At 38.5% G+C, this 24,053-nt stretch overlaps 3 protein-coding genes across 4 annotated transcripts in view; all 3 read right to left on the reverse strand.

The window, feature by feature from the left end:
* The window catches only part of MTX2 (metaxin 2), a 269,812-nt gene that overhangs the window by 237,292 nt on the left and 8,467 nt on the right, over positions 1 to 24,053 (reverse strand). Inside the window, exon 2 of the mRNA XM_089690455.1 lies at positions 6,391 to 6,417. Within this exon, the coding sequence (XP_089546581.1) occupies positions 6,391 to 6,417 (27 nt within the window). The remainder of the gene's footprint in view (positions 1 to 6,390; positions 6,418 to 24,053) is intronic.
* HOXD3 (homeobox D3) overlaps positions 1 to 24,053 on the reverse strand; it is a 52,081-nt gene that overhangs the window by 19,580 nt on the left and 8,448 nt on the right. Inside the window, exons 1-2 of one of the 2 annotated variants that reach the window (XM_089690450.1) lie at positions 6,860 to 7,189; positions 6,391 to 6,417 (exon numbers count right to left, since the gene is read on the reverse strand). The gene's annotated coding sequence lies outside the window, so the exon portion shown is untranslated. Of the gene's footprint in view, positions 1 to 6,390; positions 6,418 to 6,859; positions 7,190 to 24,053 lie in introns of those variants that run through there. The other variant, XM_089690449.1, reaches the window with a different exon arrangement.
* HOXD4 (homeobox D4) lies at positions 36 to 3,534 on the reverse strand. Its single transcript, XM_089690458.1, has 2 exons — positions 1,865 to 3,534; positions 36 to 1,559 (listed from the first exon to the last, which is right to left on the reverse strand). The coding sequence occupies exons 1-2, from the start codon at positions 2,262 to 2,264 to the stop codon at positions 1,258 to 1,260; spliced, it is 702 nt and encodes a 233-aa protein (XP_089546584.1). The 5' UTR covers positions 2,265 to 3,534; the 3' UTR covers positions 36 to 1,257.

Here is a 24,053-nt window from a genome sequence, read left to right on the forward strand (position 1 = left end):
AAACAATAAAAAAATCATCAAACCAAATTCACTGGTCGAATTTTAAAGTGTAATTTTATTTAAGAAAAAAAAGAAGAGTAAAAATGTATCTGCCATCACCTTTCTATTGTTTTGACCTGGGAATAGTGTGACCTTCGTTTTACATTCCAATAAAATATGTATAACATTTTCACATAAAACCGTCACCTGAAAAAAGTATAGCATAAAATACATTTTTTTTTCTTTCTTATTTGAAGGATAAATATTTTTTTTACAATGGTCAGGTTTTATCGTATTATTTCTTTTCCTACCGCACCTTTTGGAAGACTGAATCTACGAAGTGAAATACATTCCAATAACAGTTTTTTTTTTTTTAAAGTGTGAACATACATTACCAACACAAAAATAATAATACAAAAAATATATGCTACATGTAAATGTACATCTTGAGTCTCTGAGGTTTTTGTTTGAAGAGGGTGGGGGGATTCTCCCATAAAAAATAACATTTTTGCACATTCATTTTGATCACTCAAACCCAAAAGGACAGTAGCTACAAAAAATGTGATAAAACACATAAAACTATGTAATAGCCATTGTCAGGTAACCTAATTCTAAAAACAGATGTGGAAGCCAGTATTTTCCCTCCATAAAAATTAATTCAGAAACATCTATCTTCCTGTCCTTCCTGAATATTTGGTATTGAAATATTTTTTTCATTTTTCATTTTTTTTTAACATGTTATAATTTCTTATTAAATAAATACGTGAATGAACTTTACAAATAAAATAACCCGTTTATTTCACAACCCTTTTTTTGTATTTTGGTAGAGAATATTCCATACTGGCAGTAACAAAGAATAATAACGAAATCATGGCACAGGGTGCCCATATGGTCTCCACATTTATGTTTTAAGAAACCACTAACTTGCTCTCTCCCTCTCATTTCCTTGTTAACCCAATGCTGCCCTGTACAGTAAGACAACATACAGAATTGGAGTTTACCTAAGATACAATTCCACTGATTTCTTTGTGATGTCTTCCTGATGTAAATATTTAAAAAAAAATATGGTCATCAAACAGTGTCCAGAGCAATATACAAAGGAGACAGTCGAATTGTGTAAATGTCCTTAAAGGAATTATTGTCAGCTTGGTGCCCATGAGCGAGTTGGAGAGTCCTGTGAAATGCTATGACAGCCCCAGGCTTGAAATTGCTGGATTTTTGAAGTACTGTCAATATTTTAGGCAAGAGAAGAATAAAAAGTAAAAAAAAACAAAAATCCTATAAAGAGGTGAGATCAGTCTGATGGTCCTTGGTAACAGTGTGTAGGTTCTGAGAAGGAGCGGATGAAGATCTTCCTTTTGTATTGGGCAGTTTGTGGTCTTTCTTCCATTTCATCCTTCTGTTCTGGAACCAGATTTTGATCTGTCGCTCAGAAAGGCACAGACTGTGGGCGATTTCTATCCTGCGACGTCTGGTCAGATACCTGTTAAAATGGAACTCTTTTTCCAGTTCCAGAACTTGCTGCCTGGTGTAGGCTGTCCTGGATCGCTTGGGTTCTCCTCCGGTGTAATTTGGATTGACTAGAAAAATAAAAAAAATGTAAAAAATTAATATTATTTTTTTAAAAATGTGTAAAATCTGCAGTCCACTGGTGAATAATAAACAGTGGCATGCACTGCAGTCCTCACAATATCTATGGATCTCATGCACACACGTTTAAGATGGAGCTGAAAAAACAAAGCCACATGGCCAACGGCCTATTCCTTCAACCATAAAAATTTATGATGAGTGTAATGGCTTTCTCAGGTTTTTAAAAGTCCATAAATAATATTTTCAGCAGCTTCCCCCCCAATAAGCAGTATTTGAGCAATGGGCTGGAGCTTACCTGAGTTCACGTGGACTTTCTTCATCCAGGGGTACACTATGGCAGGCTGCTTAGAGAGGCTCCCATTTTTGGGGTGCTGCTGTTGGCTGCAGGGTCTGGAGACCGGGGCTGGAGGTGGACAGTTGTCTTCTGCAGCAGGGAACTGGTTCTGGGGTCCGCTTGGCTCCTGCCCATGACCCCGAGGCTGCACTGCAGAGCCCTGTGCATGGCTACAGCTAAAGGACTCTTCGCTATAGTTTGGCCGGGAGTAGATGGCTTGGTGCTGATAGTCAGAGCCCTGCGGGGAGCTGTAGAAATCAGAGCCTTGCTCTGCTAAGTAGCTGTTCTGTAAATATTCCTCGCAAGGAGGAAATTTAGGATCCACATACTTAGAGTTTACCATATACGAACTCATGGCCATTAATTTCTGAGGATAGAAAATACTAATTTTTCTGGTGTTGTCTTTTTTCTGCCTCCATAAAGCCCTCCTACTTGCTGTCAACTGAATAAAGTTAGGTGGCCACGTGACCTCGCCAGCCAATGGCAGGGCAGAAACTTTATCACTGGATTTAATTGTACCTCATAATTTTCAGAAAATAACAAAATAATATTGATTTAATTGGATCATTATGAGCACACTCACACCCCCCACTCAATTCTTAATCACAGATTCTCAAGATACAATAAAAAAGAGATAGTATGTGATTTTTGGTGAAATTGTTACATTTTGGTTAAAAAAAAAAACAACACACTTGATATAATTTTTGTAAAATATGATTCTGACTTTTTTTCATTGCATTGATCTAAAATCTGGTGTATGGGTTGGAGTTCAGAAACCTTATTTCATTCCTGCTAGAGTCCCATGGAAAGAGAAAGAGATCTTAAATTGTCAAGAGAACATCAGGGGGACCATAACATGTACAATAGACCTGTCTTGGCTTTGTCTTGCGAGGGGTCATCCAAAAGTTACCAGAATCTAGTCAGGTTGAAAAAATTAGGCAATCAGTAACTCGTGGTTGACTGTTTCCAAGCTCAAATGGGAAAATAATGCAAGAGGCAATTAAATATAAGGGGGTAATCTGGAAATTCTGCAATTTATTACAGAAAGTTTTTGCACCTCTGAAATATTTCATCTTTAAGAGTGAATAAAACAGTGTATTAAAAAGTGTGTGGAATGAATGTAGAAATAAATGATGCAAGCCTACAGCTTACTGTTAGATGTATAGAAGATAACAATCATACCATGTGATTGACTTGAGTGTATTTTTTTTTTTATTATATATGTGTGTGTGTGTGTGTGTGTGTGTGTGTGTGTGTGTGTGTGTGTGTGTGTGTGTGTGCGCCAAAAGTGGTAAATACAATCATATAACATGGAATACATAGCATAATTATAGAATATAGATAGATATAGATAGATAGATAGATAGATAGATAGATAGATAGATAGATAGATAGATAGATAGATAGATGGGACAAGCATGCAGAATGAGTTTGTGATTATTTGAAGTTCTACATTTTGTAATACATTTTATTTCAACTCTAATCCCCCCAACAATAAATGGAGCATTGATGACATCCTATGACAATAAATGACGGGATGGTCAATATCTGTAGTAAAATCCCACCTTATGAACCTGCCCTGTGGTATGTTCATATCAAATACTCTAGGTGAATCAAACCGAAGTTTTTGCATCGACCATATATTCCCCTAGAATCGAATCTGTGACTATGTAAACACCACACAAATTCGGTTCTACAGGGTACATATAGACAACGTAATAACAGTCTTTCTACCTAGGGTAAGTGTATGTGTCCTTATCACCTAGTGTATGCAGATTAGTCATATGACAAATGGAATGGAATTATTAAAAAAAAAAATCAAACAACATTAAAATCTATGACGTCATAAAAAAATGCACAATTATATTAAAAATATTGTAACAAGCATGCATCTATATGATGTATGCAGGCATTATGATATGTATACAGGTAGATAATGTGTTATGAGTTCTATAAAATAGTTTTTTTTTTCCAAAATAACATGTTTATTCATTTTTAAACAAGTAAAGGTATAAAGGTAGAGCAATATGATACTGATTACCAATCAGAGACATATATATATATATATATATATATATATATATATATATATATATATATGCAACTGCAACTTTTTAAGCAAACCATTTAAGATAGCAATTAGGTTGTAAAAGTGTCAAATGTATACTGATTGCAGGTTAGATGACCAGATAACATCAGCTCTGTCATCACACCGCACCTACTCTGCATAGACAGGTTCATGCAGAAGGTTCAACTTGTATGAGGACAAGTAAACAAAAAAAATCATTGCTTTGCAATTTTTTTCTGTTTTTGCACATAAAAACTTAAGACATAATCCCTCTTAACACGTCATGGCTTTACAGATCACAGAACCGAAATTCTTAAGAACTGCAAGGTTCAAATGCAGCCACAACATGCAAACACTGCATAAGAAGCAAATCATTATTATTACAAATATAAGCACTATAAAAAGTACATATATAAAAGTAAAAATAGTATAATTGTTCTACACCTTACTATTTAAGGAAATTAATTTAAGTGGTTGGTTAAAAATTATATATATATAAATATATATATATATATATATATATATATATATATATATACTAATTTTTACAGAATTTCAGTACAGGGAAAAATTATTTAGTTGACAATAAAACCATTCAGAAGGCAGGAAGGGTCAAGTATTACATACCAGTCAAGTTTCTTCAGAGAAACCAACCTTTGGACTATATTCAGAAATTAGTGTGGCAGCGTTTATGGTGAAGTCCAGGTCAAAAGGGCATTTGAAATCATTTGCAAACATATCACAAGGTTTCATTATTTTTACGTGGTCGACAGTCACACAGAGGAGTACAAAAGTTCATGATTTGTTCCTGACCCATCAGCAAACTTGCTGAGCTCCTCTCTGCTACTTGCTCTAAAAAAGCTCCAAACCCAAAGAAGCTCATCTCACCATGTACTCAACATTTCTGTGTTCTGTTAAAGGTACGTCATTTTTTTTATCACCTAGTATTTACATGTTTATAAATTGTAACAATCACATTTTGTTTCAGGTCTTTGATTTTTTGAAACAAAGTAGTTATGTATTCATAATACATACTTATTCAAATCAAATGCATGCATTCGCAGATGGAATTGACTATAATTATATATGTCTTTTAAAATTATAAGTATTTAAAAAAAATCAATAAGCTTTCATTAGCTCATTTAAAAAATGATTTATAAAAAAATAAAAAAAACAACTTTTATGTTAAAATAATGGACAATTTGTACTAAATTCGATATGTGACCCCAAAATTATAAAATAAATTGATAGTTTTTGGAAGCAGAGATAGGATTTTGTTCACATTTTCATATTGGTTAGACGTTGTGACCTGGATTTCACCTTATCTCAAGGCTTGCTCAGACAGGTCAAAGCCACAGTGTTATTGATGAACAAAAGCGTTAAATATTCACCTCCTGCTCAACTGCCCATAGAACTCTGTTTGATCTTCTCTTCTTTTTCTGTGGCCTGATCCATACAAAAACTACATTCACTGTTGTATTATAATTCAAGAAATTAATATTGGTGAGATAAAAGCCATTAAATCTAAACTCTTATCAGAGGCTTTAAGAAAAAGGAAGAAAGATTGATGCAGGACTGCAAAAAAATGACTGATTACAATTAGCATGATAATGCATCTGAAGATCATTTATTTAGTAGCAAAATTATCCTTTAAATAAGAAAATTAGTTGCTGGAAAGTCCTATTTGAAGAGCTATTTCCATCTATGCTCTTGCAGACACTAAAGAGTTTTAAAGCAATAACCTAAATCATTTAATATAAACCATATATTGATGTAATCTATTTAAATGCAACACAAACATAAGAAAAAAAAAGTAAAAAAACAGCAATGTAAAAGAAGTGGGAATGTTTATAATACTGTAATATCCGTTTAAATCTCTACCAGCTACATCCAGAAACCACTGATCTTAAAGGAAATTTCAACCAGTTGGCTGGTTGTCAACAAGCCGGTAGTCACACTTAGACAATACAATTAAACAACACCAGCCATCATCCATTCACAATAATGTACTTCCCTGCATCTGTAAGTTACTGTACACCAATCCTTACTGTGGGAGGCGCCATACAGTACAACAAACCAAGAGGCAAAGACTTATAATTAAACCAGAACCCAGCAAGCAAGACATCTGGAAAAAGTCCAGAACCAATAAAAATCTGCAACTAGACTATGGCTCTGCATTAACACCCTCAACATCATAATCATCATCTTCATCATCATCATCATCCTCATCAAGTCAAGGCAAAAACAAATGTCATACCAAATGCTAATCATCATTCAACCTATGCTCAGTTGTAATCCAGAAATGTAAGAGTTAAAAAAGGAAACGAATTTCTTACAAGAAACATAGCAAACTTTTTGTTTCATGTACATTGATACATTGCGTCCATCAAGCATAATAATTATGAAGAGTTATACTTACCCCTTATGGCTTTCCATTGTGTGTAACCTGTTGTAACAGAAAAGTATATTAATAGATGCACTGCAGAATTCTAGTGATATCACCGTAATCGGTTTACATTTTTTGGGGGGTAGGGTTAAAATATCAAATAAACTCAATAAAAAGAAATTTAAAAAAAGAAATATCAAATAAACAACAATGGACATATATGAATGCAACTGTAAAATAATCCCCTTTGTATTATAATCTAATGATGAAAGCCATGTGAATTGCATTGTTTTAGAAGCCTGGCTCCAAGTTCACAGCTGAAGGTACCTGTGAAAATTGGACTATTTGTGCTCTAGGTGGGACCTACAAACACTACAAGAGAACATTACCTCTGGGGATTTCTTCATCACTGCAAGTATTGTATGAGCAAAAAAAAAACACACACATCGCATTCCCTGTCTCAGATCTCTAATCTAAGTAGATGGCATATAAAATCACTTACTTTCTATGCTTCTTCTTGCAAACTGGATCCAGGAGATGGAAAAGCCTCGGTGCTAAGAGATCCAGGCAGAATGGTCCTTTCTAAACACTATCCTTATTACTACATCCAGGAACAAAACGCATCTGCACTTGTATGCTCTTAAACTAATTTATGGTGGGAATTATATTTTAGCTTGTCAACTCTCAAGCCATAAAACAAAGTTTATTGGAATCACGTGCTCCCATCCAGCCACTCAGGACTCATCTCTGTGGAACCATAAATAACCATCAGCTTTAAACTTCTATTCACTAGATTGAGATTCCCAGAAGCCTCTAATAGTAACACAAAATAAAGGGGAGAAATCTCTCTTTTTTTAAAAAGTGAAACTTCTACTTTATTGCAACCACAGACATGAAACTAGAAACTTATTTTAACAACGATTGTTTTTCTTTGTATTTCGAACAAATACTACGGAGAGAAGAGTATCGAAATGGTTAACTGTGAATGCAGTTATTACCATTTGATGTCACTTTGATACAACAGAAGTCTTTAATCCTTCAGAAATACGAAACAATGTTGTTTTACTTTCTACCTCTCTTTCCTTGTAACCTTTTTTCCTTTTATTATTTGTTTTGATGATTCTTTTATTTTCATAAACAGGTTTATTTGTCAGTAATGAAGCAAAGGAAGCTCTCCATTTTATGAAAGTATAAAAACATCTACACTAGTGTGTTACAAGCACAGTGCCACAACAAAAATACTTTACTATTTATCTTATGTACCTCTGATCACATCTAATTTACATGGTAACAACCTGTTTACAGCCTCCAGCTCTGAAAGTGAGAAGATCTTTGAACTTTGGAGGCTGGGGAAAGAAGGAGGTGTACTATGTGATAGTTAAAGTTGTAAAGTCATAAAACAAAATGGTGTGAATTCTTTTTTTTTTTTTTAAGGTTTTAGGCAAGAATGTGGAGGTAACATGTGAAGGAGGTGGCACTCACTAGGCAGGATGATGGAAATAAGTACAATTTATCATATGGCTCTGTCCAAGTTCACCATATTTGCAATGGCACAAAGAATAGAATATATATATATATATATATATATATATATATATATATATATATATAATATATGCAAAAAGACAACTCAAAAAGTTTATATATATATATATATATATATATATATATATGTGTGTGTGTGTGTCTGTGTGTGTGAAAAAAGCCTCTAAAAAAAAATATATATATATATATATATATATATATATATATATATATATAGTTACATAGTTAGTCAAGCTGAAAAAAGACAAAAGTCCATCTGGTTCAGCCAAATAAAATAGTTACACATATATATATATATTAAAAAAATAAGCAATAATTAATTGTGGGAGGTGGGGATCTGGGTGTCTTATTGCATACAATGCAAATGCTTGACTGGAAAATACAAATATGATCTTCATGCAAACGGTTTCAACTTATTGGTTGCACATTTGAATACATTTAACCAACACGAATTAGGTTCTGTGCTTGGTCATTTGTATCAGAAAGTTATAACTGAAACTATGGGGGAGATTTACTAAAACTGGAGCACACAGAATCTGGTGTAGCTGTGTAACCAATCAGCTTCTGACTTCAGCTTGTTCAGTTAAGCTTTCACAATAAAACCTGGAAGCTGATTGGTTTCTATGCAGAACTGCACCACATTTTGCATTCTCCAGTTTTAGTAAACAACCCCCTATATGTTGTACATGTATATTAGAAATTATTATTATTAGTAGTAGTATTATTATTGTTATTCAATATCTAGAAATATAATTATTATAAGACTAAAAATGATGTGTTGGATTTAAAATGAATAGGGCTGCATTTTGCATTCAGATTTTGAAGTATTTTAAGGCATTTTTAATTCTCTGATGGAGGGAATAACTGCCCCTTCTTTCTCTAAAACCAGCAACGAGCACTAATTTCAGTAAGTTTGCTCCTGATCATTGTATACCAGTAAAATGAATTAATTGCTAGTTACTGTAGGGGTAGGAAGACGAGTCTGCATACGTTTGCATAAATACATAATTCAGAGTGAATGTTGAATTTGTGATTGAAGGACAGAGCTGTCATTAATCATAAAGGTATTTCTATTATAGCGAATGGTACATACAACGTATATTCCAGCATTCCCACTTCCAGCCTGCTATCCACTATCTTAATAAAGAGCTGTCTTTACTTTGCAGAAAGTAATTAATTTTCTAGGTAAGGCATATTTACTTCCCTTGAAAGGTATGTGTATTAATGTCTGTCTTAATGTTTAAGGACAACTCTGCAAATAGACAAAGCAGGTGCATTATTTAACTAGTGCATTTATTACTGTCAGAGCTGTATTTTCAGCAATCTGTCATCTATAATTATATAATTCTGCCTTAGTACAATACTAAAGTCAATACAAGTCTGCTTCTATAAGTGTTTGTATCGTGGAATGAATCTGCTCTTTAAGAAGATTACAATATTTCGTTGAAGCCATATTCGACCCAAAGACAACGACTACAGACCATTAGCTGGGATCACGTGCTCCAGATTTCTGCTCAGGTTATCTAAAGGGCAAGGCTGTTATTCGCAGTACAAGTGACTTGTCCAACAGCGCCTTCCTATGGGAACACAAGGGAACTACACCATCCAAGCCTGCAGATGCACGTTGGTCAACCCTGGAACGACCACGTGGTTTCTGAACACACTTCTTCCCTCTATGGATCTTTCACTTGTGATAAGAACAAGCACTCTAAATGTCAGAAAGAGATAATCAGAAGCTTTGATCTCTGTCTGCTTATGGCTAGATTGAGTGAAGAGTGCATGTCTGCACAATGTAGTGGCCACTGCAGGAATCCCTTTGTCATTCAATGTCAGGATGAGAAATTTAAATTTGAAATGCATTTTAATCTCCAGGTATGATTTCCCCCATAAAGAGACCAGTAAGAATGTTTAGTGGAGTAATACCACCTACACTCAGCAGCAGTCGTGGGTAAGGGGGTACCACCAGTCCTCCTGTACAGGACCCAGGCCAGCAGGGGGGCCCAAGCAGCTGGGTGAATCGTATGTGGGCAGGGAGGGTGATCGGCACAGTGGGGGGAGGGGGGCTCCCTCTGCAACAGCTGAAAACTGGCTTTTTCTCCTCTCCCTCCTGCTGGTTTTTAGCTGCTGCAGAGAGCCATACAGGGGATCGGTACGAATAATTTTCCCCACCCAGCACCTATCACCCTCCATTTGCACCATACATTTCCCCCTGCTGCCCAGGTCCCCCGTGTGTCCCCACCCTCTCAGTGCTGCCAGCTTCCCTCCTTTGCACCATACATTTCCCCCTGCTGCCCAGGTCCCCCGTGTGTCCCCACCCCCTCAGTGCTGCCAGCTTCCCTCCTTTGCACCATACATTTCCCCCTGCTGCCCAGGTCCCCCGTGTGTCCCCACCCTCTCAGTGCTGCCAGCTTCCCTCCTTTGCACCATACATTTCCCCCTGCTGCCCAGGTCCCCCATGTCCCCACCCTCTCAGTGCTGCCAGCTTCCCTCCTTTGCACCATACATTTCCCCCTGCTGCCCAGGTCTCCCGTGTGTCCCCACCCCCTCAGTGCTGCCAGCTTCCCTCCTTTGCACCATACATTTCCCCCTGCTGCCCAGGTCCCCCGTGTGTCCCCACCCATCAGTGCTGCCAGCTTTCCTCCTTTGCACCATACATTTCCCCCTGCTGCCCAGGTCCCCCGTGTGTCCCCACCCCCTCAGTGCTGCAAACTTCCCTCCTCTCCCTACCATCGTCAGCTAGAAGCACACTACAGGAGCCTTCAGGATGGAGAGTGGGGAAGGGTCCCTTAAATATGTCATATTTACCAGCCCCTTCCTTTTCTAAATAATCATAATGAGTGATCAGTACCAATCACTCACTATGTTCATTCATAAAAGAGGCATCAGTAAACTGTGTTTTTTGGGGGGAGGAAGGGAGACCTGTAAGGTTGACTGTATGTGGCCCTTTGGTTTCTACCATCAGCCCTGGCAGCAGTGGCCACATGTTTATGTCACAACTGCCTGGAGGACAAATCCTGTCCATCACCATGGGCAACTTACAATGAATCTGTACTGAGGGAAATATTCAGGCTGCCTTTGCTGACTTCCTTCTGCTCAGTCTGTGGCTTCCGTATCTTTAGAGTCACCGACAGAAAAGAAGTATCAATTCTCCTGATCTACACATTTGTTTCTGCTCAGTGGATAAGAAACACTGAAGTGTAAGTAAAGAACAAAATAGATAGTATTGCAGCTTACTGCTCCTCCAGTGGTTTTTCACACCTTTTTACCCTTATTTCAAAGTGTCACTAAACCCACAACAGTAAAATCTGTATATGCAGTAAAGCATGCTTGTGATACTCACTGTGAAACCTAAGGGGTTAATCCTCTGCATTGTATAAAAAGGATGTTTGATCCTGTCTTGTCTGATCCTTCCTTCCTTCTACTGTCCCCAATCCATCTGCTGATAGAACAGATCCTTGGGGGTAAGCTGCACATGCTCAGTTTGGTGTGTATTGCTAGAGAGGGTTTTTTTTTTGGGAGAGAGCATGTGATCAGCACAGGGCCAATCGGTGCCGTCCAGAGGGTCAGGGGTCATGCAGCCACATAGCACAATCAGGGGAGAATTAAAACTCCTCCTACAAGCTTTAACCAGTGCTCAACCGGACACTGATAGAAGTCACAAAACTGCTCTAACTGCTGACAAGAAAAGGTATTTAGCAGTTTATATTTACTAAAATAATTTCCATGTTCTGTGTACTGTGGGAGACTGGATATAGTGAATGCAGGGTCCTGAGTTTAGTAACACTTTAAGCTGGTGATCCTGCCATTACCTCACTTCCTGTCTTGAAGTGACAACTGTACTGAGCAATGGACAGAGAAGGTGTCAGGACTACTTTACACTGAGTCAGAACTGCATAAAACCTCCCTCCTTTCTCCATAATGAGGGTGTTTTGTAGTCCATGGAGATAGCAGGGAACAATGCTAACTGATAACAGTCCAGAGACAGAGAGTAGAGGAAGCTATCAGCTCACAAGATTTCTCTCTGGTTGAATATTTGTTTGGGTTTTTTTTGCACTTGTCGAACAGATGATAAAAAAAATGTTCAATGGTATATTTAATAGAAGAAAAAAGAACAAATAATAGGTGTTCATTGTTAAGAGTTTCCATACACTTTAAAACCAGTGGATCAGCATAACAACTAGTTAGAAGGAGAGGACAGCAATTACATTCTACAGACTTTCTTTTAAGTGGTTGTAAACCTCAGACATTAAATATGAACAAAGCATTTCCCTCTATAGTGTGTACTTGTCTTCATTAAAAGCACTAAGTGTCACTTCTAACAATTTCTGACACCAAGAGAAAAATGGTGACAGGGGAGTGACCTCCAGCAGATTGACAGCCTCAGCTCTGTTCCTGTGTGTTGTGGAGGGGTGGGGGGCAGTGTCTCTTGCCTCCAATCAGCTCTCACAACTCTCCTCACTGAGCTCTGCAGAGTGTACCTTCAGCTCTCCACCCCATTTTTTCTGAATTCTCGGACAAGCTTTATAAATCAGCACTTTGAACAGATGTAGAGAAGAGAAGACTGCAGATAGACAGGTAAAACCTATGTTGAAGGATTTGTTTCATCTCTGTGTATGACCTGAGGCCAGTCACTTCGCTAGGTATATGTAAGAGTTTACAAACACTTTAAGGTTGGCCATTTAAAATAAAATTATGTGAATATTTTGAGCATTAGCGCTTCCATTAGTCTGGGATTCTTTATTAAATGCTTATGATCATCAGAAGTGAAAATTAGAACAAAAAAAAAAATCTTCCAACATGCTGGAAAAGGTCTTTGTGTTGACAGCCCATTGTGTCCTTCCCTACGGAGAAAAGGGAGCTATGCTTGTAAAACACATGTATCAAATTATCTTCAGTTTAGTCATTGAAAAAATGATTGTGGAATGGGCAGATGATTCACGGTTGTTAAACATCTCTGTGTCTATAGTCCATACCTTAAGTGAGCCCATTAACAGTAGGTCATGGGAGGAATTATAATTATAATTATGTATGCTGCACATTCTAATTTTCTTATTTTGTTCCATTTGAAACACAATGATCTCTATTTTTTTGTCTTTGGTGTACCTAAAGCCATGGCCTAGGCTGGTCCTCAAGATGCAACATACCAAAGCCAAGGACCATCCTCAATATCAGTTATGCTATGATTAAAGGAAACCAGTCATGACAGAAATATGTGGTCTGCCACTGCTTACTTGTTTAAAGCTGTAGTAAACTCAATGAACATTTTTTTTTAATAGGCCAGGTTTGTGCCATACTGTGCTAATATACCCTGCATACTAGTACATTATGACTGACTTACCTTCCAAATAGAGCCCACCAGCACTGAACTGTCACTGCTCCCGGCACTTCCATCTTTGCTTGGTCTTCATTCCGGGTTCGCACTCTCTGGCAGTTTGAAAGATCAGACCACGATAACATCACTTCCACACATGTGTACAGGAGTCACCATTGCAGCATGGCACTCTCTGCGTCCACAGCATACTCAGTGTTCCATGAATGCAGATTGTACTGTACAAGTGATGTCATCGGCTCGATCTGATGTGCATATCTACTAAACAGTGCAGGTTTAGTAGATATTCATGGTACCTATGGGTAAAACTTTCTGTAAGAAAACATTTATCTTAAGAGTTTCCTACTGCTTTAATAGCGTTGCATTACTAAAGGAGTACAGAATGTTCATTTAGCAAAGTAAAGCTGTGTTCATTTCAATCAATAAACTATGTGTAGGACAAAGGGAGAGATTTACTAAAACTGGAGACTCAGAATCTGCTGCTGCTGTGTGTGGTAGCCAATCAGCTTCTAACTTCTTCTTGTTCAGTTACGCTGTCACAATAAAACCTGGAAGCTGATTGGTTTCTATGCAGAGCTGCATCAGATTTTGCACTGTCCAGTTTTAGTAAATTTCTCCCAAAGTCATTGTTTACATTTATCTTTACATGATCGTTTAATCAAATACACTCTGATTCACTTTGTTATTAAACATTCTAAGTGAACATTTTCTACTCCTATAGTAAATAAACCCCAATTATTATGCAGGTAAGGCTACGTTCACACTAGCCTTGTGTGCAGGCGGCAGAGAGGCGTTTGGGAAGCCTCTGCCAACTCTGCACATTACAGCACATGGTGCTGTTCTAACAGGAGCGTTTGCGTCGCGTCGCGTTGCGTCGCGGCAAAACGGACGCCTCTGGTCGAGTCAGGAGGCTTTGAAGCCTCCTATTCTCGTCTATGTTTCCGCTCCGCAAACGCCCGGCCGGCGTTTGCGGTGCGGTTGCGGGGCGTTTGCGGAGCGGTAACACCACTCAAATGCATTACAGGCGTTTGTGGGGCGTTATTAACGCTCGGCAAACGCCTAGCAACCGCCGCTAAACCGCGCATGCGGCGTTTGCGGAGCGTTTGCCGAGCGTTAAAAACGCTCCGCAAACACCGGACCAACGCTTGCCAAACGCTATAGGGGCGTTTGGCAAGCGTTGGCAAAACAGCCTAGTGTGAACGAGCCCTAAGGCATACAGGTAGGGAGCTCTGACTTTATGGACTGAATATGTTTATTGACTACATATATGTATTCCAGGTGACACCATATTAGAAATATGGTGGAGACAGTTCTTGAATTTGAACCTTCAAAGCAAGACACCATTAGTATCTTCCCTTATTTTATACCGACTGTTCCATTTTAGTAACAAATATTTGTGTTCCCAAATTGTGTATAAACATTTTTTTCTGTTCAGCTGAGATGTTTGTGATTATTGTATTATACAATTGTCCACATTCTGTAAGCTTGCAATGTAAACTTTAGCATTCCCACAGGTGTGTAATTGGACCAATCCAATAAAAATAAATCTGTATGATTTCAGTGCTGATATTTCTCAACTTCCCTCCAAGCCATACATTGTAAAGGAGCTATTCCTTATACAGAGATATACTTGTAGTTTGATCAGGTTTCTTTTTAGTATTCCTTTTTGAAGACACTGCCTCTTCAGAGCCTAAAATGGCTCACTGAAGGCTGCATAACAATATCCAGTTATAAATGTCCCATAAAGTGTACATGTTGAAACTTTCACATATATATATATATATATTGTAATATTTTTTTTTGTTAGCATTTTCTATTATACGATAACATTTATTTGGGGTTTACATGGCCTTTAAGCGCACAGCTGCACATCATATTTCTATCACCTGAAACTAATTTTTAACATCTGCAAAGCTGTATAAAACTTTTGGAGGTCGGGCACACTCCAATCATAGCCTACCCGCTAACCTCTTCTTTTTAATGATTTTACAACTGAGGTCACACTCTAAACATGCTGATTTTTCATATCTGACCAAAGCCAGATGCAGTGTATGAGTTTAACCGATTACTGCTTGGTCCTCCTCATGTCTAAACACATTCCTTGCACACATATTACTATAACTTTTTTATCTGTAGATTCTGTCTTGAATGTATTTCCTCTGTGTATATGTTCAGTTTCTGGGATGCCCTTTTATACGATATCTGCCACATATAACCTTGATGTAGTTTTTTTGTTTGTTTTTTTTTGCTATATAGGCATGAACAATCTCTCTTGAGTTACTAGCTTTACATTTCAACCTAGCTCATGGATACTTAAAATGCCCAGCTGGTTCAGGAAGATGGAAAACAAGCTAGTAATTTGTCATTTGTATGCGTGTCATTTCTTAAAATGCATTTTAATGTAGTTAAACATATAGGGCCACATATGTTGAATTAATCCTGAGAATATCAACAAACCAAAGCAATATATAGGGGTTGAGTAGAAGATGTTCCGGTAGCAAAAAGTTCACTTTGCAAGGTGTATGTTCACTGTGGAATGCGAATGCTAGTAAATGAGCTGTGTTCACTTTTAATACCCACATATGCTGGCTATCTGCTACCACAAAATATTGGTAATAAAGGTAATCAAAGATAACACAGGTATAGCTTACATATTAACATTTACTTTGGTGAACAACCTATACTGGTAATTCAATCCCATGTTCTCACTGGATCAGTTCTATATAGTACAAATAAAGGCCAATTACAATAAATACAGCCAAAAGAGTTATGATAATTTGTATGTAATGTTTCTCAGTTTTAGGTGGAGTATACAGGGTTAGGCCACCTACTGGATTCTTATATCTTTTGGTGACTCCAGCATCTGCTTGCCATAGTTCCAGGCTAAGCTCCCACCCAGTTTATAGTTTTTGGTGACATATGTGGTGTTTCCCCCCTACCCACTTACCCACCCCTTCTAACACTAGTAAAGAATATGGGATTTCTCTGTAATGGCCACAACAAATGTGCAGGCCATTGGAACTGAGCATGGAGATAGCATTGCTGGAGTCTATAAAAGAGGTGAAAAACCATTAAGTAAGCTAACTCTCTAGCTTCTCAAAAATCACAGTTTAGAGATACAGTTAACTATTGTTTAAACAAATCCTTAATAAGACACCTCAAAAAATATTATCATATAATAGTCTTGATCTATCTGGCAGTAAATATAATTGACAACATGATCCTTTCAATGACTCTGAACACTAAATGGGTCATTATTTCCAAATTGTCCAGCTCAATAAAATGCAAAGAAGGATCGACTTAAAGACTGCTAATGTTATCATAGCAAAATACCTTCATCATTGTGTGGTTGTAATAGTCTGCTATTTGTGTGGGCTTTTTTTATATTGCTTTATCACAGCATTGTATTGCATGATTAAAAGTACTGGACATGTCAACAAATTCCAACACATTCCTTGTATTCCTTGAGGTTAATAAAAATCAGATTATGGCATATAGGCCACATACACCTAGAAGTGTAACCAGACTTAAAATTATATGCACAATATGTGGACTGGTGTACTAAAGGAGGTTTCATTTAAAATACTCAAGCAGTTTGGGCAAAATTGTTCCTTTAGCACATCAGCTCCTATGTAGTGGCACTATGGGCTACCATGTAGCTGGTAAAAACTATACTAATGGGTAACTATATCATTGAAGTATAATTAACATGTAGCTGAAGATAACCAAGCACAATGAATTGCTGATTGTAATATTATCAGCAGCAAATGGGGACCAATATACTGGAAATTCAGCAGGAAAGTAAAACCAGACTGTGATCTGTAGCTTTTAGTAATTCAAACCAGGGGAAAGATCCATTGAACATGTAAGAAAAGCAGAAGCCAAGGTTCTGGATCACTGAAGACACACTAATCAAGCACTTATAATGAACTGTTGATTGTGGTGTTCATGTGTCCATATGGTTAGGTTGAAATTGCAGTAAAGGGGGGTGGAAGATCCACAGATAACAACTTGAACTACCAAGAGCAAATAGGGACCAATATACTGGGAATTCAGCAGGGAAGTGAGACCAGATTGTGATCCACAGATCTTAGCCGTTCAGACCAGGGGAACTGCTAACCAAGTGCTCACAATAGATTGTGGATTGTGAAGTTCATGTGTCCATATAATTAGATGGAAATGGCAGTAAAGGGTGGTGGAAGATCTGCAGACAACAACTTGAACTACCAACAGCAAATAGGGACCAATATACTGGGAATTCAGTAAGGAAGTGAAACTAGACTGTGATCTGGTGCTCTTAGCATTTCAAAGCAGGGGAAAATCTTTTGAACATGTACGCCAAGGTGCTAAATCAGTAAAAATGCATCAACATTCATTGATTAAAACATATCCAGACCTACACTCAAGCTGATGAGAAGCAGCTCCAGGAATAGAGGTGAAATCCACTGAACATAGCAAGGCACCTGAAGATCAGTGAGCCGATGGATGGTGAGCTGGCCTGCAAGGAAACTGAATGGTTTGCAATGTCTGTGAAAGTTCTCAGAGCCTCTTAGTGCTGCTGCCAAAGTGGCAAGGGAGGTGGGTGGACATACATAGAAGTTTTGGAGCTCCAACCCTTTGTCAACATCCCCCCCCCAGATCCTCACATCTATTGGGCAAGGGATTGTGGGGGTGAGACCCTTCTCTCCATCAACATTTAGATAGGGTGACTTGCCAGGTGGGTCTGATATGAATTTTGAAAGCCCCTGTGCCATTTTTTGTTTGTGTGGTGACCCCCTGTTAGGGGTCTGGCATACGGTATATTTTTTAGAGGGACACCACACAAACAAACATTTGTGGTCTTCCCCAAAATCCATAACAGACCTTTATGGGTAGGGTACCTTGAAGGGGATGTCCACTGGCAAGGCACCTTGCTCCCAGGTTGATAAGAACAAGAGCTTCATCCCTACATCCCTGGTCTGGTGGATATTTGGATCATGGGTGGCACTTTAGACATAGCTGCCTCTAGCTATCCCTCCACCCCTGCTCCCTCATACACATAAATGATTAAGCAGCACATGGAATTTAGTTTACCTGTGCAGCAGCTCAAATTCAGGTTGAACTCCATGAAGGATTGCCAAGTTATTGTCATAGATTTCAAACAAATCCAAGCAACAGGAGGGCTTAAGTGGCAAAGAACCCCCGCCCCTCTAAAGTGACATCTAAAGAGAATAAGGACCCCAAAAATTCTGCCCATAAGCTTGGTGATAGCCCCCATGTCATACTTTAGTAGGGGAGGGGCTTTTTTACCACTTGAGCTACTTAGGCCAGGGTTTTTAAACTGGGGGGACATATCCCAGTCTGAGCACTACTGTGTTAACTTCCGTTCACTGCGATTCAGCTGGGAGAGAGAGAGCACAGCTACATGTACTATTGCCAGCAAAGCAGAAAGCTATGCTGGCCACCCGCCCCCCTGCGTCCTACCAACGGATGACATCATCAGTTGTTAAGGACATGTCGGGCAGCACTACAGCTTTCTGCTTTAATGGCAATAGAACATGTAGCTTCAGAGAGGAGGAGAGAGCCATGTGGGCTGTGCTCTCTCTCCTCCCAGAGTCGCAGTGCACAGGAGTTAACACAGTAGCGCTTTCAACCCAATGTGCAGGATTTGATCCACGATCCATGTTAACTCCAGGAGCGAGTGGAGTTGGGGAGGGGGGAGTGGGGAGAGAGCACAGCCTACATTTGTGCTTGGGGGGGGGGGAGGTTGGGGGAGTGTTGTGCAAAGAGAGGGGATTTGAAAGGATTGAGTGCAGCCCACATTTGTACTAGGATGGGGGGATTTGGGGAGGCTTTGTGCTAAAAGGTGGGGTTTAGGGGAGGATTTGAGGAGATTGAGCACAGTCTACATTTGTGCTAGGAGAGGGGATGGGGGGAGATATGTGCTAAGAGGGGGGATTTGGGGGGGGATTTGAGGGGATTGTCCTGGGAGAGGGGATTGGGGGGTTGGTGCAGGGTTTATGCTAGGGGTGGGGATTTGGGAACAGGGAGGTTTGTGCTAGGAGGGGGATGGTGGGGGTTGTGCTAGAAGGGGCATTTGGGGTGGTTTGTGCTAGGAGGAGGAATTTGGAGGGGTTGTGCTTGGAGAGATATGGTGGGGGATTTGTGATAGGAGGGGGTATTTGAGGGAGTGTGCTAGGAGATGGGATGGGGGGGGTTGGAGCAGAGTTTGTGCTAGAAGGAGGATTTTGGGGGGGAGTTGTGGTAGGAGGGGGGATTTGGTGGGGGATTTGTGCTAGAAGTGAGAATTTGGGGGAGAAGAGTTACAACCTAGGATCACTGAACTTTTAAAAATGTGACATGCGCAAACACGCAAAAAAGTGCATGCTCAGACACACCTCCTGGTGTTAACGAGCCCTCAGACTGATGTGCCCCAGAATTGTGCACAATTCTAAATGGTGTCTTGATTGAAAAAAAAGTTGAAAAACACTGGCTTAGACATCAGATGATAAGAAAATGTGTAGGTAGGATTCCAACAACTTTAGATGTAAGCATAGCTAGCTTCCTGAACAAACATGAATGCAGAGTGCTCCACTTCACATATCTCTACAATATTCAATGCAAGTCAACAGATCAGACACTGGCTTATATCAGGAAAATCAATAGAAATTGAACAAAGTTAGGTAACCTGACTAGTTATTTCCCTGAAGAGCTGCAATCAGTGGCTTCTTAGCATTTGTAGAGTTAAGTCTTTCATCTAAGCTAAGCAACAAGTTTCTCTGCCTATAAGTCACTTAAAGCCCAACAAACAATGTCCTATAATATTTTTTCACCCATAACTAAATGTACAGATTTGGATGGCCGTCTCTTTGTATCAGGTTGACCAGACTTCTTTATGGCTGACATGTCACATGGCCATGGTTTTAACACAATTTTAATCCTTATTATGAAGACCAAGACCAAGACCTGACTAAGGAAAGTAGGGAAAAAAAATTATATATATATGTATACATATAATATGTTATTTTTTATTGCATGTATGTAGCAGGCTTTCCTAGTTCAGGGAAACATATTTCTAACTCTCCACTGCTCATAAATGCATACATACAATTTATTTGTAAGACATGGTTCAAATAGAACCAGCCACTTTGTCAAAAGCTCCTGATCTTTTATTTTTTCCACCACCAGATTCTGGAACTGACCAATGTGACCCAAAACCTGTGATGATTTGAAAGATCCAGTGATAACTGTGCAGCCTAAATAATACTCTTGACTACATCAGACATCCTTGGTGTATTTGAGTCAGAGAAACAATAACAGCCAAGTAGGAGACACTTTTCTGCCATGGTGTGATATGGTAGCATGTGTTGTTGCAAAGCACATTACATTGGTTAGTGCATTGTGGTGCCATATTGAATGGCACCCTGATGTACTAGGGCATCAATGCACAACATTGCACAGCAACATACTACAGGCACTTTGTGGCCATATTGGTGCATGTCCATTTTTTTAGATGTTTGGTGCATTGCCAGCTCATTTGGTGCCTTGCCAGATCCTTCCTTTGTGTGCCTCCCTGAAATTAGTTTTACTTGTTCCCAGAAGCCTTACTTCTATGACTTCAGGGACTTAGCCCCTCTTATTGGGCATGGCCATGTCATTTGGTGGAGGTTAGTGCTGAAGCCAGTCCATTGATGATAACATAAATCCAATATGAAAAAGGCAAAAAGAAAATATTCTGTTTAACAGTAAAAGCCAACATTTTGTGGTATCTTGGCCAGGACTTTTACTTTTTTAAAAGGTTATAATGGCTGAGAGGTTTGCCTTAATTTAGGAAATCAAATACAAAAAAAGAGATTGTTCACCACATACCAAATCATACAATTTCAGCACTTGGAATTCTAGGCAAGGGACTGGTAGGGGGCACCTCTTGATCTAGAAATCTGTGGATACTAATATAGTGAAGAGAGCAAAAAAGAGTCTCGACATTTAGGCTTTAGAACAGGGTGCTCAACCTTTTCATGAGCGAGGGCCAATTATGTAATTTGGTAACCATTTGTGGGCCACAATGAAATTAAATGGTTCAGAATTTCACATTTTTTATTTTGAATAGCATAATAAACATTTTCCTCCTGCAGCTGCTGAATGCTGATGTGAGGGAGAGGAGCAGAAGCTGGCTTTCAACAGTTTTGGGAGCAAAATGGAAGAGATTGGTTCCTGCATATGCCACCCCTCCTGATCAAATGTAAAACAGAATGTTTCAGTGAGGCCCCCTGAAGCATGGAATAGGGTCGCCAGTGTTAGGGGGGGTGGTAAAAACCATCCACCCCCCAAAATCTAAAATGTAAATGAGTCCTTACTGTCCTGAGCTTCCAATAAGGCTACATTCACACTGATGAGCTGCAGTTTACCCACACTGTGGATGCAGCATGGTGCACCTGCTGCTTTCCTGAGGGTTATCTGTGCTTTGCCATAGACTTCTATTATATCTTGCGGGTGTGGTGCTCTTTCTGAAATTCAATTTCAGTTTGAGGGCCACATTAGAGGGCTCCGAGGGCCATTTGTGGTTGAGAACCCCTACAATAGATCATAAATGACATCCTGATACCACATAATGTTGGCCATACACGTAGCAATTTTGTAATGTTTTCAGCTACTTTCAGCCAGCCTTGCCAACAGTTTGGATCCTTTCATGGTTCTATCGAGTCTGTTTTTATTTAAAGTTAGTTGAGAATGGTTGAAACTGACACATAATTGCCTAATGTATGACCAGCAAAACGGAAAAGTAGAGACCACTTCATCCATGAAATTTAGTATTCTTCCTGACTATATATGATGGTCGAAGTTTAATCATTAATAAACAGATGTATCAGAGTGGAAACACTTCCCCACATCCACCATTTAAATTCAAAGATGGCCTAAAAGTTTAAATCTAATGGGGGTAAAATTTTTAGTTCTTGGCACAGACAAGAATAATCAATAAATCAGAACCTTACTGGCCACATTGACACATAGATGTTTTGAAGCAGTACAACATTAACCCCCCTACCAGACCCATGATCTGGTCACACCAGTTTTGGAAATGCACTGCTTTAACCTTTGTCAGTGGATACTGAACATGATGTATGTGATATGGAAATCCAATTCAGGAATTTTCTCTGTACACCAGGTATAAGATTTTCTCTGTACCTCCTTGTAATTGTCTAGCATGCTACATAGGTTAAGTTGTGTTCATTGTTGCTGTTTTTAAATACATACTATATCCTATGAATGCTAACAAGTTAACAGAAAGAAAAGTTGTTGATGGTTTTTACCATAACTATATTGACATTAATGTGGGAAGTCTGTGCAAGCAGACACTCTGCAGTCTGATTTTGTGCACATCAAAATAATGTAATCATGCTACTCATGAAATGAATTCCTATGCAATATAATCAGTGTGGTACAGAATTTGTTCTAATGATCATACAGATACAGTATTGCCTATACTATATGCTAAATTACCATGGAAACTTGAAATAGCCACACTAAGACAGTGACTGTTCAAGAACCCTGAGTAATTATCACTATACTATCTAAACATATTAGAACTAGAAGGAAAAAAAACGTGCCAAATAGTTAAAGTGGAATTAAACCCAAAACCAAAAATGTAATATATTTCACCTTACCAATCATTAGCAATGGAGGCTGCATTAGTTTTCTTTTTTAAGGCTTTTCCCCCCTCTGTTTTCAGCTGGTGATCCAGCCAGTAACTCCTGTATTAGAGTCTGGATGATGGCGCACAGGGGGCACATTTGGATAACAGAATTGTCTCTCTAGGGGGAGGGGAGTATTAGATGTACTAGCAGATTTGGATAAACTAACAAACTGAAGTTGAACTCCAGCTAACACTTTATATTCAGGTACAGCAACATATTTTTTTCCTTTTGGGATAAAGGTTGTACATATAAAAATAAAAGCTGATCATTGTAAGCACCCCTGTAAATGGTTTGTCTCACCCCTCTAACTGGTACATCTTCAGAATAGCTTGTTCTTTTGAAAAACAACAGGCTTACTGGCCAGATCACCAGGTTAAAATAAAGGAAAGAAAGCCTAAAAATCTAATGCTGTCACCATATCCAGGAATCAGTAAGCTGCAATATAATAAATGTTTGCTTTCAGGTAAATACCACTTTAAATACCAATTCTACTCTTTAAGAAAATGACAAATTCAAAATATTTTTTTTTTCTGTGTAATAACTTTGATATGTAATAGATTCTGAAAATCCCTGGTGTTTAAAGAAAGAAAATCCACAAAAAGCTGTGATATTATTGTTTCCTAAACATATTTTTATTTCTACCAGGTACAGAGTCTATACAAAAGAGAACACCTGTGGGCAACAACTTATTTGTATCCTACTGTGTGATTAATCATATAGAAGATACAAACAGACTTTACTTACAATTATATTGCAGACTGAACAATGAATAGTCAAGGTTCAAAAGTAGAGCTTATCAAGCAAATCACAGTAAATAATATCTGATGATCTCCAGCTGTGAAAATTATCTTCTAAACAGTTAAAAAAAATCTGGATATATGGTCACCCTGTGATGTGATTTAATAACACAGAATACAATTTTTGCCATTGTATGTATTATTGTAGTACTTTTTGCATTATTAAAACAAAAGCGTTGCATGTTGCAATTACTTTTCATGTGTTAAGCAATGTAATAATGTATTAAAAGGTACAATGGCTCTGGTCTAAAGGTCAGACCCCATAATTGATAAAAAGACACTTTGCAGGCCTTACCTTTACAGATTTGGATAAAAAGAAAGAAGCACCCAGTGGCCAGTAATGCAAGTTTG

Source organism: Staurois parvus, unplaced genomic scaffold (genome assembly GCF_062004578.1).
Source record: "Staurois parvus isolate SC_StPar_1 unplaced genomic scaffold, SC_StPar_1.0 ptg000530l, whole genome shotgun sequence".
Lineage (NCBI taxonomy): Eukaryota > Metazoa > Chordata > Amphibia > Anura > Ranidae > Staurois > Staurois parvus.

Excerpts from the sequence above, each read along its gene's own strand:
- HOXD4 (XM_089690458.1), bottom strand. The coding sequence starts at position 2,264 with ATGGCCATGAGTTCGTATATGGTAAACTCTAAGTATGTGGATCCTAAA. Across the intron at positions 1,560-1,864 it reads GAAAGTCCACGTGAACTCAG|TCAATCCAAATTACACCGGA; the intron begins GTAAGCTCCAGC and ends TTATTTTTCTAG.